Source organism: Mustela erminea, chromosome 12 (genome assembly GCF_009829155.1).
Source record: "Mustela erminea isolate mMusErm1 chromosome 12, mMusErm1.Pri, whole genome shotgun sequence".
NCBI lineage: Eukaryota > Metazoa > Chordata > Mammalia > Carnivora > Mustelidae > Mustela > Mustela erminea.
Genome location: NC_045625.1, coordinates 37,345,503 through 37,359,778, shown reverse-complemented (window position 1 = coordinate 37,359,778; position 14,276 = coordinate 37,345,503). Strand labels below are relative to the sequence as shown.

The window sequence follows — 14,276 nt, the reverse complement described above, 5'->3', positions numbered from 1 at the left end:
TTTGTAATATGGTTTAAAATCTGTGATTGTGATGCCACCAGCTTTGGTTTTCTTTTTCAACATTCCTTTGGCCATTTGGGGTCTTTTCTGGTTCCATACAAATTTTAGGATTATTTGTTCCACTGCTGTGAGAAAAGTTGATGGTATTTTGATAGGGATTACATTGAATGTATAGATTGCTCTACGTAGCAAATAACAATATTTGTTCTTCCAATCCATGAGCATGGAATCGTTTTCCATTTTCTTAGTTTCTTTTCTGACAGTTCATTAGCATATAGAACTGTAACTGATTTGTGTGTATTAATTTTATATTGCAACTTTACTGAATTGATTCTGATAGTTTTTTTTGGTGGAGTCTTTAGGGTTTTCTATATATGGTATCATGTAATCTGCAAATAATGACAATTTTACTTATTCTTTTCCAATTTGGATGTCCTCCCCTTCTTCTTTATCCTTCCCTCCCCCCTCTTTCCCTTTGTCCTTTTCTCTCTCTCTCTCTCTCTCTCTCTTTTTTTTTTAAGATTTTATTTATTTGTCACAGAGAGAGCGCAAGCCAGTGAGCCCGAGAACAAGCAAGGGTAGCAGCAGGCGGAGGAAGAAGCAGGCTCCCTTCTGAGCAAGAAGCCCAATGTGGAACTCGATCTCGGGACTCTGGGATTATGACCCGAGCCAGGCATCTCTCTCTTTCCCTTTTCCTTTTCCTTTTCCTTTTCCCTTTCCTATTGATGTGGATACAACCTCCAATACTATGTTGAATAAAAGTGTCAAGAGTGGGCATTCTTTTCTTGTTTCTCATCCTAGAGGAAAAGTTTACAGCTTTTCAGAATTAACTATGATGTTACCTGTGGCTTTGTTACATATGGCCTTTATTATGTTGTGATGTGTTCTCTTTCTACTCATTTGGTTAAGAGTTTTTATCATAAATGGGTGTTGAATTTTATGAAATGCTTTTTCTGCATCTTTTGAAATGAATATATCATTTGTCCTTCATTTTGTTAATGTGTATCCTTGTTGCTTGATTTGCAGATTTTTTTTTTTATAGATAGGTCACAAGCAGGCAGAAAGGCAGGCAGAGAGAGGGAGAGGAGGAAGCAGGCTCCCTGCAGAGCAGAGAGCCTGATGCGGGACTCGATCACAGGACCCTGAGATCATGACCTGAGCCGAAGGCAGCGGCTTAACCCACCGAGCCACCCAGGTGCCCCGATTTGCAGATTTTTAACCATCCTTGCATCCCCCCAATAAATCCACATTGATCATGATGTATATGATCCTTTCAATGTATTGTTGAATTTGCTTTGCTAACATTTTATTGCAGGTCTTTGCATCTGTGTTTGTCAGGGATATTGACCTATAATTTTCTCTCTTTTTTTGTGCTGTCTCTGTCTGGTTTTGGTATTGGGATAATTCAGGCTTTGTAGAATGTATTTGGAAGCTTTCCTTCTATTTTTGGAATAGTTTGAAGAGAGTAGGTATTAACTCTAAAATGCTTGGTAGGGGACGCCTGGGTGGCTCAGTTGGTTAAGCAGCTGCCTTCGGCTCAGGTCATGATCCCAGCGTCCTGGGATCGAGTCCCACATCGGGCTCCTTGCTCCGCAGGGAGCCTGCTTCTCCCTCTGCCTCTGCCTGCCATTCTGTCTGCCTGTGCTCGCTCTCTCCCCCTCTCTCTCTCTGATAAATAAATAAAATCCTAAAAAAAAAAAGAAGTAAATATTCTAAAAAAAAAAAAAAAAAAAAAAAAAAAAAAAAAAAAAAAACAAAAAAAATAAAATGCTTGGTAGAATTTGTGAATCTACCTGGTTCTAGACATTGATTTTTTGGTAATTTTTTGATAACTGATTCAATTTCATTACTAGTAATGGTCTGTTCACATTTTTTCTTTCTTTAAAAGATTTTATTTATTTATTTGACAGAGAGAGAGAGAGAGAGAGCACAAGTAGAGGAAGCAGCAGGCAGAGGGAGAAGCAGGCTTCCCATCAAGCAGGAAGCCCAATGCAGGGCTCAATCCCAGGACCCTGGGATCATGACCTGAGCTGAAGGTTGCCGCTTAATAACAACTGAGCCACCCACATGCTCCTATTCAGATTTTCTATTTCTTCCTGATTTAGTTTTGGAAGATTGTATGTTTCTAGGAGTTTATCCATTCCTTTTAGGTTACCCAGTTTGTTGGCATATAATTATTTATAGTAGTCTCTTAAGATTGGCTTTCTGGGGGGCGCCTGGGTGGCTCAGTAGGTTAACCCTCTGCCTTCGGCTCAGGTCATGATCTCAGGGTCCTGGGATCGAGCCCCGCATCAGGCTCTCTGTTCAGTGGAGTGCCTGCTTCCCTTCCTCTCTCTCTGCCTGCCTCTCTGTCTACTTGTGATCTATGTCTGTCAAATAAATAAATAAAATCTTAAAAAAAAAAAAAAAAGATTGGCTTTCTGTGGTATTGGCTATAACTTCCCTTTCATTTCCGAATTTATTTGTGCTTTTTCTTTTTGATGCATCTGGCTAGAGGTTTATCAATTGTGTTCATCTTTTCAAAGAATAAGCTCTTAGTTTCATTGGTCTTTTTTTTTTTTTTAAGATTTTATTTATTTGACAGAGAGAGATCACAAGTAGGGAGAGAGGCAGGCAGAGAGGCAGGCAGAGAGAGAGGAGGAAGCAGGCTCTTGGCCAAGCAGAGAGCCCAATGCGGGACTCGATCCCAGGACCCTGAGATCATGACCTGACCCACTGAGCCACCCAGGCGCCCTTCATTGGTCTTTTTTATTGTTTTTTTAGTCTTTATTTTACTTTCTTGCCCTCTGATCTTTATTATTTCCTTCCTTTTACTAACCTCGGGTTTGTTTATTCTTCTGTTTCTAGTTCCATTAGGTGGAAGTTTAGATTGTTTATTTGAGATTTTTCTCGTTTCTTGAGATAAGTCTGTATTGCTATAAACTTCTCTCTTAGAACTGTTTTTGCTGTGTCTTTATACCCATCCTAGTGGATTTGAAGTAGTATCTCATTATGCGTTTGATATGCATTTCCCTGAGGCTAATGATGTTGAGCATCTTTTCTTGTGCTTATTGGCCATATGTTTACCTTTTCTGGGAAATGTTTATTCACTTGCTTTGCCTGTTTTTTTTCAGTTGAGTTACAGGGTCCCCTTGTTCTTTGAAAGTAGAGTGCTCCTAAGAAAACTTTTATAAGGGGTGCCTAGGTGGCTCAGTCACTTCTTCAGCTCAGATCATGATGTCAGGGTCCTGGGATCAGGCTCCACATCAGGCTTCCCTACTAAGAGGGGAGCCTGCTTCCCACTCTCCCTCTGCTGCTCCCCTGCTTGTGTACTCTGTCAAATAATAAATAAAATCTTAAGAAAAAACTTTATAAGCCGAAGTGTTTGGCTTATAAAAAATTTGAGTGTTCCTCAACCCCAAACATAACTTGTTAGGCTTTTCTAATACCTTAGGGCATATCTTGCTAACAGATACACAAAAGAAATTCAGGTAAAGCTCAGATGCTCAAAGACACAGTTCAAAGCTATGGCGGTGAGTTGCCAAAGGAGCTTGGCAGTGCTAAATTTGTTGCTCAGGGTGTATGTACAGTACTTCTATTAACAGCTTGCTGCAAAACAAACATTGAATTCCATTTTCACTTTTTGTGTTTCTTTCACAGAAGTGAAAATCCTCTTCAATACATTTTTTTTTCTGTTAGTGACAACAGGTACTAATGTTCTTTTATGAAAGAAAAGTGGTGTGATCTGAACTTCTGGAAAAGCAAAGGATACCTGTATTCCTCTTTATTGTTTAGTTGTAAACATTCTTTTTCTTCAGATTAAAAATTTTTTTTAAAGGATTTATTTATTTATTAGAGAAAGAGAGAGAGAACAAGAAAGGGAACACAGCAGAGGGAGTAGGATTGGGAGAAAAAGGCTTCCTGCTGAGCAGGGAGCCTGATGCAGGGCTTGATACCAGACCCTGGGATCATGACTTGAGTGGAAGGCAGATGCTTAATGACTTAATGCCTCTGATTTAAAGATTTTTTTTTTTTTTTTTTTTTTTTAAGATTTTATTTATTAATTTGACAGAGAGAAATCACAAGTAGACGGAGAGGCAGCCAGAGAGAGAGAGAGATAGGGAAGCAGGCTCCCTGCCGAGCAGAGAGCCCGATGCGGGACCCGATCCCAGGACCCTGAGATCATGACCTGAGCCGAAGGCAGCGGCCCAACCCACTGAGCCACCCAGGCGCCCCTGATTTAAAGATTTTTAAAGAGAGAGGGTGAGCCAGTGCAGGGCCAGGTTGTAGGGCGGGTGGCAGAAGGAGAAAGAGTCTCAAGCAGACCCCTGTTGAGTGCATGGCCAGATGCAAGGCTCAATCCCATGAGCCTGAGATGGTGAACTGAGGCGAAATCAAGAGTCGGATGCTTAGCTGACTGTGCCACCCAGGCGCCTCTAATTATAAACATTCCTTGCATATTCCAGATACGTATTCCTTACCAGAAAAATAATTTGAACATATTTTTTCTCATTCTGTGGGCATTTTTTTTTTCCCCATTTTCTTTATGGTGTGTGTCTTTTGTTCCTTCTCATATTCCTATATCAATGTATGTTACACCTTTTTGTAGTTGTCTCACAGTCCTTGGATATTCTGGTTTTTTTTTTTCAGTCTTTGATCTCTCTGCTTTTCAGTTTTCATGAATTCTTTTGATATAACCTCTAGCCCAGAGATTCTTTCCTCAGCTGAGTCCTTTCTTAATAAGCTCATCATAGGCATTCTTCATTTTTGTTACAGTGTTTTTTAATCTCTAGCATTTCTCTTTAGTTCTTTCTTAGGACTTCCAACTCTCTGCTTACATTGGCTGTCTGTTTTTGTATGCTACCTACCTAATTCATTAAAATCAGCTTTAGAATATTAATCAGAGTTTTAAATTCCCAGTCTGATAATTCCAAAATATGTGCCATATTTTTGGTTGTGATAATTATTCTATTTATTTCTTATATCTCTTTCTTGTATGCCTTGTGTTGTTTTTTTTTTTTTTTGATAGCTGGATATGATATACTCGGATATAAGGAACTCTGTAAATAGGTCTTAGTAATACAGTGGTAAGGTGTTAGGGGAGAGGAGAGCATTCTCTACTCCTGTGTTTAGGGCACAGTCTTTCAGTGAGCCTTTTTTGCCTCTGGATTGTGAACTTCCCACAAGAGTTTTTCAGTCTCTTTCTCTTTTTTCTTCTTGTCCAAATTTGTTCTTTTTCAAGACTGTTTGGACTATTCTGGGTCCCCTGAATTACCACCTTACATGAATTTTAGTACCAGCTTTTCCCTTTCTATAAGGAAGGAAGCTGGAAATTTCCGTTAAGTCATGTTGAATCTGAAGATCAATTTGCGGAGGATTGCTATCTTAATAGTATTAAGTCTTGCAGTCCATGAATACACAGTCTCTTTCCATTTGTTTGGGTCTTTAATTTCTTTCAACAGTGTTTTGTATTTTACAGAGTATAGGTTTTGTGCCACTTTTGTTAAGTTTTTTTAAAGTATTGTTTTGATGCTATTGTATATAGTATTTTCCTCATTTCAGTTTATTTAAATGCTACTGTATAGAATTATAATTGATACTGATCTATTGATCTTGTATCTTGCAACCTTGCTGAACTTAACTTGTTCTAATAACTTTGAGTGGATTTGTTTGAATTTTTCTTTTTAAAGATTTTATTTATTTATTTGAGAGAGAATGAGAGAGAGCATGAGAGAGGGAGGAGAAGGTCAGAGGGAGAAGTAGACTCCCCAAGGAGCTGTGAGCCCTATGTATGCGGGACTCGATCCTGGAAGTCCGGGATCATGATCTGAGCGGAAGGCATTCGCTCAACCAACTGAGCCACCCAGGCGCCCTGTTTGAATGTTTTATATACAAGATCACGTCATCTGCAAATACATGTAACTTTACTTTCTTTCCGACCAAGATGCCTTTTGTTTCATTCCCTTGCTCAGTTGTCTTAGTATCTTCAGTGTAGTTTTGAACAGAAGTACAGAAGAGAACAGACATCCATGTCTTATTACTGAAATTAGGAGAAAAGCATTCAGTCTTTCACTGTTATGTATGTTAGTTAGGGTTTTTAAAATCAATATTCTTCATCAAATTGAGGAATTTACCTTGTATTCCCTTTTTGGGTATTTTAAATCGTGAAGGGGTATTCAGTTTTTTAGTTATTCTCTTGTGATTGTCCTGGGGACTACAATCAACATCTTGTAACTATAGTATATAGTAGATCACTTAATACCATCTTAATTTCAATAGTATACAAAAATTTTGCTCCTGGGCTTAAAGTTGGCTAACAGAACATGAAAAGATGTTCAGCATCACTAATCATCAGGGAAATGCAAACCAAAACCACAATGAGATATCACCTCACCCCTGTCAAAATGACTAAAATCAAAGACACAAGAAAGAACAAGTGTTGGAGAGGTTATGGAAAAAAAGGAATCTTTGTGCACTATTGATGGGAATGAAAACTGGTGCAGCCACTGTGGAAAACACTGTGGAGATTCCTTAAAAAATTAAAAATGGGGCACCTGGGTGGCTCAGTTGGTTAAGCCTCTGTCTGCCTTTTGGCTCAGGTCATGGTCTCAAGATCCTGGGATTGAGCCCCATGTCTCTGTTGGGCTCTCTGCTCAGCAGAGAGCCTACTTCTCCCTCTCCCCCTGCTTGTGCTCTCTCTCTGTCAAATAAATTAAAAAATCTTTTTTTTTTCTTTAAGATTTTATTTGTTTGACAGAGAGAGATACAGTGAGTGAGGGAACACAAGCAGGGAGTGAAAGGAGAAGCAAACTCCCTGCCGAGCAGGGAACTAGATATGGGATTTGATCCCAGGATCCTGGGATCATGACCTGAGCCAAAGGCAGATGATTAATGACTGAGCCGCCCAGGTGCCCCAAATACATTCTATTTTATCACCATACGCTCCTGTAATTCCACCCCTGGGTATTTACCCAAAGACTATGAGAACACTAACTCAGAAAAAAATATATACCCCTGGGTTTATTGCAGTATTATTTACTGTAGCCATATGTGGAAGGAACCCATGTGTCCATCCAAGATGAATGGATATTAGAGAGTATGGGATGTGGTGCTTGGGTGGCTCAGTTGTTTAAGCATCTGCCTTTGGCTCAGGTCGTGATCCCAGGGTCCTCCCTGCTCAGCGGGGAGCCTGCTTCTCCCTCCCTCTGCCTTTCTTTCCAGCGTGCTCTCTCTCTCTTCCAAAGAAAGAAATAAAAATCTTTTAAAAAGAGAGAGAATTTGTGTATATACATATACATGTGCACAAAAAAAGAATGTGGGGTGTGTGCGCACACACAATGGAATATTACTTAAACTTAAGAAAGAATGAAACTTTCCATTTGTAACAACATGGATTGATCTAGAGGGTATAATGCTAAGTTAAATAAGTCAAAGAAGGACAAATACTATGTGACTTAACCCATATGTGGAATTTAAGAAACAAAGTAGGCTTTTAAATATAGAGAACAGGGACGCCTGGGTGGCTCAGTTGGTTAAGCAGCTGCCTTCGGCTCAGGTCATGATCCCAGGGTCCTGGGATCGAGTCCCACATCAGGCTCCTTGCTCGGCAGGGAGCCTGCTTCTCCCTCTGCCTCTGCCTGCCTCTTTGTCTGCCTGTGCTCGCTTGCTCTCTCTCCCTCTGTCTCTGACAAATAAATAAATAAAATCTTTAAAAATAAATAAATAAATAAATAAATAAAGAGAACAAACGTGGTTACCTGAGGTGGGCGTGGTTGGGTGAAATAAGGTGAAGGGAATTAAGAGTATATATACTTCTTGTGATGAGCATTGCGTAATATATAGAATTGTTGAACCATTGTGTTATACATATGAAACTAATATAACACTGTATGTTAATTATACTGGAATTAAAAAATAAAAATTTGAAAATTTTGCTTCTCTGACCTGAGCCCTTCCCTTTAGCCACACAAATTGTAGCTTGATACATTATGTGCCCATCAACAGATTTATAATTATTACAATTTGTAATTGTCTTTTAAATCAGATAGGAGAAAAAGTTATAAACCAAAAATATTTATAATATATGCTCATTATGAGTTCTTAGTTTTCATTTGTCTAGTAATGTCTTAATTCACCTTCATTTTTTGAGGAATAATTTTACTGGATATGGAAACTTTGGTTGATAAATTTTGTTCTTTTGGCACTGTTTTCTGGCTTCTGATTAGAAGGATACCTTGTGGGGCGCCTGGGTGGCTCAGTGGGTTAAGCCGCTGCCTTCGGCTCAGGTCATGATCTCAGGGTCCTGGGATCGAGTCCCGCATCGGGCTCTCTGCTCAGCGGGGAGCCTGCTTCCTCCTCTCTCTCTCTCTGCCTGCCTCTCTGCCTACTTGTGATCTCTCTCTGTCAAATAAATAAATAAAATCTTTAAAAAAAAAAATAAAGAAGGATACCTTGTGCATGATTGATTGTGTCGCTTGCTTTCAAGATAGTATTTGGATTTCAGCAGTTTATTTATGATATATATATATATAGATGTGGATCTCTTCGAGTTTAGTCTCCTGGTAGTTGTTGAACTTCTTGTTTATGAGGCTTAATATCTTTCATTAAATTTGGATGTTTGGGGTCTTTATTTTGCCTGATTTGGGGGGTTGGGATTCCCAGTAATGCATATATTGGTTTCTGAGTCATAGAGTTTTATTTCTTTAGATGGAGTAATCTAAATTGACCTACCTTCAGTTTCACAGATTCTTTTTTCATCTTATTCAGAGCTACTGTTCAGCCCATCTAGCTTTTTGTTGTTGTTATTGTACTCTTGCACCCCACAAAATCTTATTTTTCTTTTTCCTCAAAAAACTGTTCAGTTTAATTTTTGTAATTTCTCTTTATTGATTTTCACAGTGTGCTGAAATATCTTTTTTCTCTTACTTCCTTAGTTCTTTAGCCATGGTTTCCTTTAATTCTTTAAACATTTAATTCAGCTGATTTAAGGGCTTCTCTGGTAAGTTCAGTATCTGGGCTTCCAGTTTCTTTTTCTTTTTTCTTTTCTTTCTTTCTTTTTTTTTTTTTTTTAAGATTTTCATTCATTTATTTGACAGAGACACAAGGGGAGAGGGAACATAAGCAAGGACAGTGGGAGAGGAACAGTGGGCTTCCAGTTTCTGTTGATTGGGTTTTTAATCCTTTTGTATGGGCCATAGTTTGTAAGGTGTTTTTTTTTTTTTCCTCCCATGTTCTATAGTAGTGTGTTGAAAACTAGATAGATATTTAAGTAATAAAATGAGGCAACAAGAATTTTTTTATTGCTGTTTATTGTTACTGTTTCCTTGCTTAATTAGTTTTCTGACCTGATTCTGTTTTGTCTATATTCTTGTTCTGCCTGTAAAGTCTCCACTTTGTTAGCTAAGTGATGAGCTAATGATTGAACAGCGATTTCCTTAGTTTGATTTGATTTCCTGGAACCAACAAGTTCCCTGGGCATTGTAGAGCAGCTGTGTGTGCATGTTGAAGCATGCCTTAACAATCACCTAGGCAGTTTGAACTCTGCCTTAGCCTTTAGTTCCTCCTTGTGCAGATCCTTCAGGTTCAGGCAAAGATAATAGTTTTGGACCTTCTAATGAATTCTTAGGACTTTACTGAGCATGTGTATAGCCTGGGCATATGCATAGCCCTGCATATGAGCCCAGTCTTCTAGATTCTTAGGAATTTGTTAGAATTTTTCAAAGCCCTTATTAAATTTTTTGGTTAGTCTGTTGTTCAACCTAATAGGCAGCTTTGAAGTTTGGTATTTGTCTATCATTGTTGTCAACAAACACACCTAAGAAAATTATTTTCACGCCGTCCAAGCTACAGGTCAGGTCAAATATAGACAACCTTGCAAGTGAATTTTTCTAGAGAACCATTAAAAAGGTCAGATAAGTAACAATTCTTGGAGATTAAGGCTTTGAAGAAATTTCAGCACATTGTGGCTGCTTGTCTTCACTTTGAATGTAATTTGTTAGTTTTAAGGTTACCATAGCTCTGGAAGGCAGGCACGGGACTAGGGCAAGTTAAAACACCACAGTGTTCACTAGTCTTATTGAGGGTCAGCTCTTTTTCTTAAATAGATGCTCTTTGAATTCCTACAAACCTTTGGTTATTTTCTACATTCTGAAAATTCATTCTTAAAATTCTTGCCAATTTTCTCATTGCTTTTATTGAAGAAAGAAATTTTGTGTCTTGACATGCCATGTTGGTTTTAACTTATTTACTCTTAGCTTGTCTTTTCTGTCTCTTCCGCAGGCTCTTCTAGTTTACTGTTAGATGAGGATCTTTTTGGGTTTTTCATATTTGAAGTATGGGATACTGCCAAGGACAGTCACTGCAGTTATTTATAATTGCAAAAGAGTGAAAACAACCTAAGTGTTTCAAAATATAGAAGTCGTTTTTTTAAATGATTTGTCTGTATATTCATATAATGGAACATTACATAGTAACTAACAGCTATGTATTCAGAGACTGTTTTGTGGGAAAATGTATGATTATAGACAGGAGAAGAGTATAAAATGCAGTATATTTGAGTTTTTGAAAATAAGTTTTGTAAGGAAATAAATGCGTACACCAAAAAAAAGAAAATGCTGGAAGGAGCTGTATCAAAATAGTAGAGAAAGACAGTCTTTCAGAGAAAGACAGTTATCATATGATCTCACTGATATGTGGAATTTGAGAAACAAGACAGAGGATAATAGGCGAAGAGAGGGAAAAAATGAAATAAGACAAAACCAGAGGGAGACAAATCGTAAGACTCTATCTCAGGAAACAAACTGAAGGTTGCTGGAGGGGAGGAGGGGGGGAGAGGTGGTGTGGTTGGGTGAGGGACATTGGGGAGGGTATGTGTTAAGGTGAGCACTATGTATTGTGTAAGACTAATGAATCACAGGTCTGTACCCCTGAAACAAATAATATATTTATGTTAATATATCTATATTGTTTATAGATGATATATATTATATTAATATATTTAATTATATATAATATGTAATATTATATATAATATATATTTATATTGTTTAATATAGATGATATATATTATATTAATATATATTTATATATGATATATATTATATTAACATATTTTTATGTTAATAAAGGATAATGCATGATCAAAAAATGGTAGCTTTTATTATTTCTGGGTGGTAGTTAGGTGAGTTAAAAATTATCTTTGTTCTATATTATGTACCCCATAAGGTGGTGGTAATTATTTTTTGTGATGAAGTACAGTAAAATTATTGTGACACACCTGTACCTATACTGTTTTTCACTCATACGAGTTTAATTAAAAATTGTATGGCTTTTGAATTTTGGTGATTAACAAAAGCTCATATAAATATTTGAGAAGATGCTTTAAGAATGTGCTAATAATAACTCTGACATTTGGGCTAACAAAATACATATGAGCAGTTGTTAATCCTAAGAATCTACTCTGTAGAAAGAAGTTTTGTTTCACTGGGATGTAATAAGGTGAATTATTAGGCAGATGAAAAACCTGTAGTCTGATTTATTAGCGTTTCATTTTTTCTCTTTTCAGGCGCATATTAAATTTCCTATTGACTACCCATATTCACCACCTACCTTCAGATTCTTGACCAAAATGTGGCACCCCAACATTTATGAGGTAAGAGACATATAATGTGAATTTCTCTGAAGATACACTTTTTAGATACAGTCCTTTAAAATAACCTTTATATCTCCATATGCTGTGGTTAGTCTGTAGCCACGAGGGAGTATTCATGGTTCCCCACTTTTAGTAATCCCTAGTTTAATTATTCAAAATTGAGGGTAGTTTTATTTTACCAGTGTATGTTATATTTAACAATACAGTTTTAAACCTTTGTTCCTTATTGCTAAGATTATAAAGCCTATGTGTTAAAACTTGCATTTAAAAAAATTAGTATATAAAGTCATACAGATTAATTTGTGTACCTATCCTCTAGCATCACAGTAATGGTCACCTGTTGCTATGATCAGAAATTGAGCTTTTTAGGGGAATTTATCCCACATTTGGACCGGCCTGCTTTTAGGAATTGCTGCAGAACAGTTGAGAGTCTGTTTGAGAATGAATCCAAGATGAGGTTCTTCTCTTGGACAAATTCACAAGCCTGAGGGAATCATTTCTAGTTTTGTTGGTGAAATGTACTTAGCCTTGGGCTAATCTGTAAGGATGGTAGAATGATGCATTTTGTTTCTCAGGACACTTATGGCAGGATCCTATAAAATATCCTTAGAGTCTACTCCTTTACCATTCTGTAATATTTTTCATTGTAATGAGGTTCTGAGGTGGTTTCATTTTATTGAAGCTGTGGCCCAAACATAAAATTGCTTTTTAAAATTTATAGCCATTAGTCTTTTATTGGCCTGGTGTATATTGGGAAGCTCCTTTGCTCTAGAAACAGAGCAATGTCATCTTTGAATCGCTTGTATGCAAGTAATGAAGAACTTTCTCTAGAGTCCTGAATTTGGATCTCCATCTGTATAGCACACTGGAGCAGCCGTAGTGTTTTTCACAACTTGCTTTTTCTTTGAAGTGTTATCTTCACTTCCCCCCCTTTTCTGTTTATTTATTATTTATTTGAGAGAGAGAGAGAGAAAATCTATGTTGGGGGGTGGTTCGGGAAGTGGCAGAGGGAGAGAGACAGTCCTAACAGACTCCCAGCTGAGTATGGAACCTGACACAGGGCTCAGTCCCCCAACCCTGAGATCATGACCTGAGCTGAAATCAAAAGTCAGTCGCTTGGGCGCCTGGGTGGCTCAGTGGGTTAAGCCGCTGCCTTCGGCTCAGGTCATGATCTCAGGGTCCTGGGATTGAGTCCCGCATCGGGCTCTCTGCTCGGCAGGGAGCCTGCTTCCCTCTCTCTCTCTCTCTGCCTGCCTCTCCATCTACTTGTGATTTCTTTCTGTCAAATAAATAAATAAAATCTTTAAAAAAAAAAAAAAAAAAGGTCAGTCGCTTCGCTTTAACTGACTGAGCCACCTAGGTACCTACCCCACTTTTTTTTTTAGAAGCCCGGAGGGGTTGAGGGAGAGAGACATACAATCTTAAGCAGACTCCTTGCCACCGATGAGCCCCACGTGGGGCTCAATCTGACAACCCTGAGTTTTGTTTTGTTTTGTTTTTTTAAGATTTTATTTATTTATTTATTTGACAGATCGCAAGTTGGCAGAGAGGCAGGCAGAGAGAGAGAGAGGAGGAAGCAGCCTCTGCTGAGCAGAGAGCCCGATGCGGGGCTGGATCCCAGGACCCTGGGATCACGACCCGAGCCGAAGGCAGAGGCTTTAACCCATTGAGCCACCCAGGCGCCCCAACCCTGAGATCTTGACTGAAATTAAGAATGAGACGTTTGACTGAGTCACCCAGGCACCCCTCTTTTCCTCTTTAAACAGAACAAGCTGGTGTTCAAAAGGTGATTTGTGGTTTACATTTCCAGAAATAAGCTCCCAGAATATTGCTATAGTATCTTTGGTATTTGACATAATCATAATATGAATAAACAATAGTAAATACCTTATATTATTCCGTATAACTAAGTTACCCATTATAGGAGAGAGACATGGAAGCAATTTGCTGTTTCATAAATTCAAAGTGAGTTCAATACACATAGAAATATTTTTGTGTCTCTGTCCATGTAATATATATATGTATATATATTTTATTTATTTATAGATATATTTTATTTTATTATTTTTTTAAGATTTTATTTATTCAAAAGATTTTATTTATTTATTTATTTATTTACTTGACAGACAGAGATCACAAGTAGGCAGAGAGGCAGACAGGGAGAGAGAGGAAGAGAAGCAGGCTCCCTGCTTCGATTTCCTGCTCGATCTCAGGACCTTGGGATCATGACCTGAGCTGAAGGCAGAGGCTTTAAAAACCACTGAGCCACCCAGGTGCCCCTAAGATTTTATTTATTTATTTGACAGAGATCACAAGTTAGGTGGAGAGGCAGGCAGAGAGGAGGAAGCAGGCTCCCTGCTGAGCAGAGAGCCCGACTTGGGGCTCCATCCCAGGACCCTGGGATCATGACCCGAGCTGAAGGCAGAGGCCTTAACCCACTGAGACACCCAGGCACCCCTTTTTATAGATAGATTTGATAGCAAGAGAGAAGTTAGAAAATAAGCTTCTGTTTTGCTGTTGAAGACTAATTTACCTTAAAGCGGTATATTCACTTGTTTCCATCTCAAGTTATCTAATTCCCAAACCCCTCATGTGAGAAACAAAAAACAAGGAAAGGAATTGAAAACTGAAGGAATAAAATATAGGT

At 38.1% G+C, this 14,276-nt stretch overlaps 1 protein-coding gene across 1 annotated transcript in view; it reads left to right on the top strand.

The window, feature by feature from the left end:
• The window catches only part of UBE2R2 (ubiquitin conjugating enzyme E2 R2), a 118,362-nt gene that overhangs the window by 69,418 nt on the left and 34,668 nt on the right, over window positions 1–14,276 (top strand). The window contains exon 2 of the mRNA XM_032308543.1: window positions 11,543–11,629. Coding sequence (XP_032164434.1) covers window positions 11,543–11,629 — 87 coding nt within the window. The remainder of the gene's footprint in view (window positions 1–11,542; window positions 11,630–14,276) is intronic.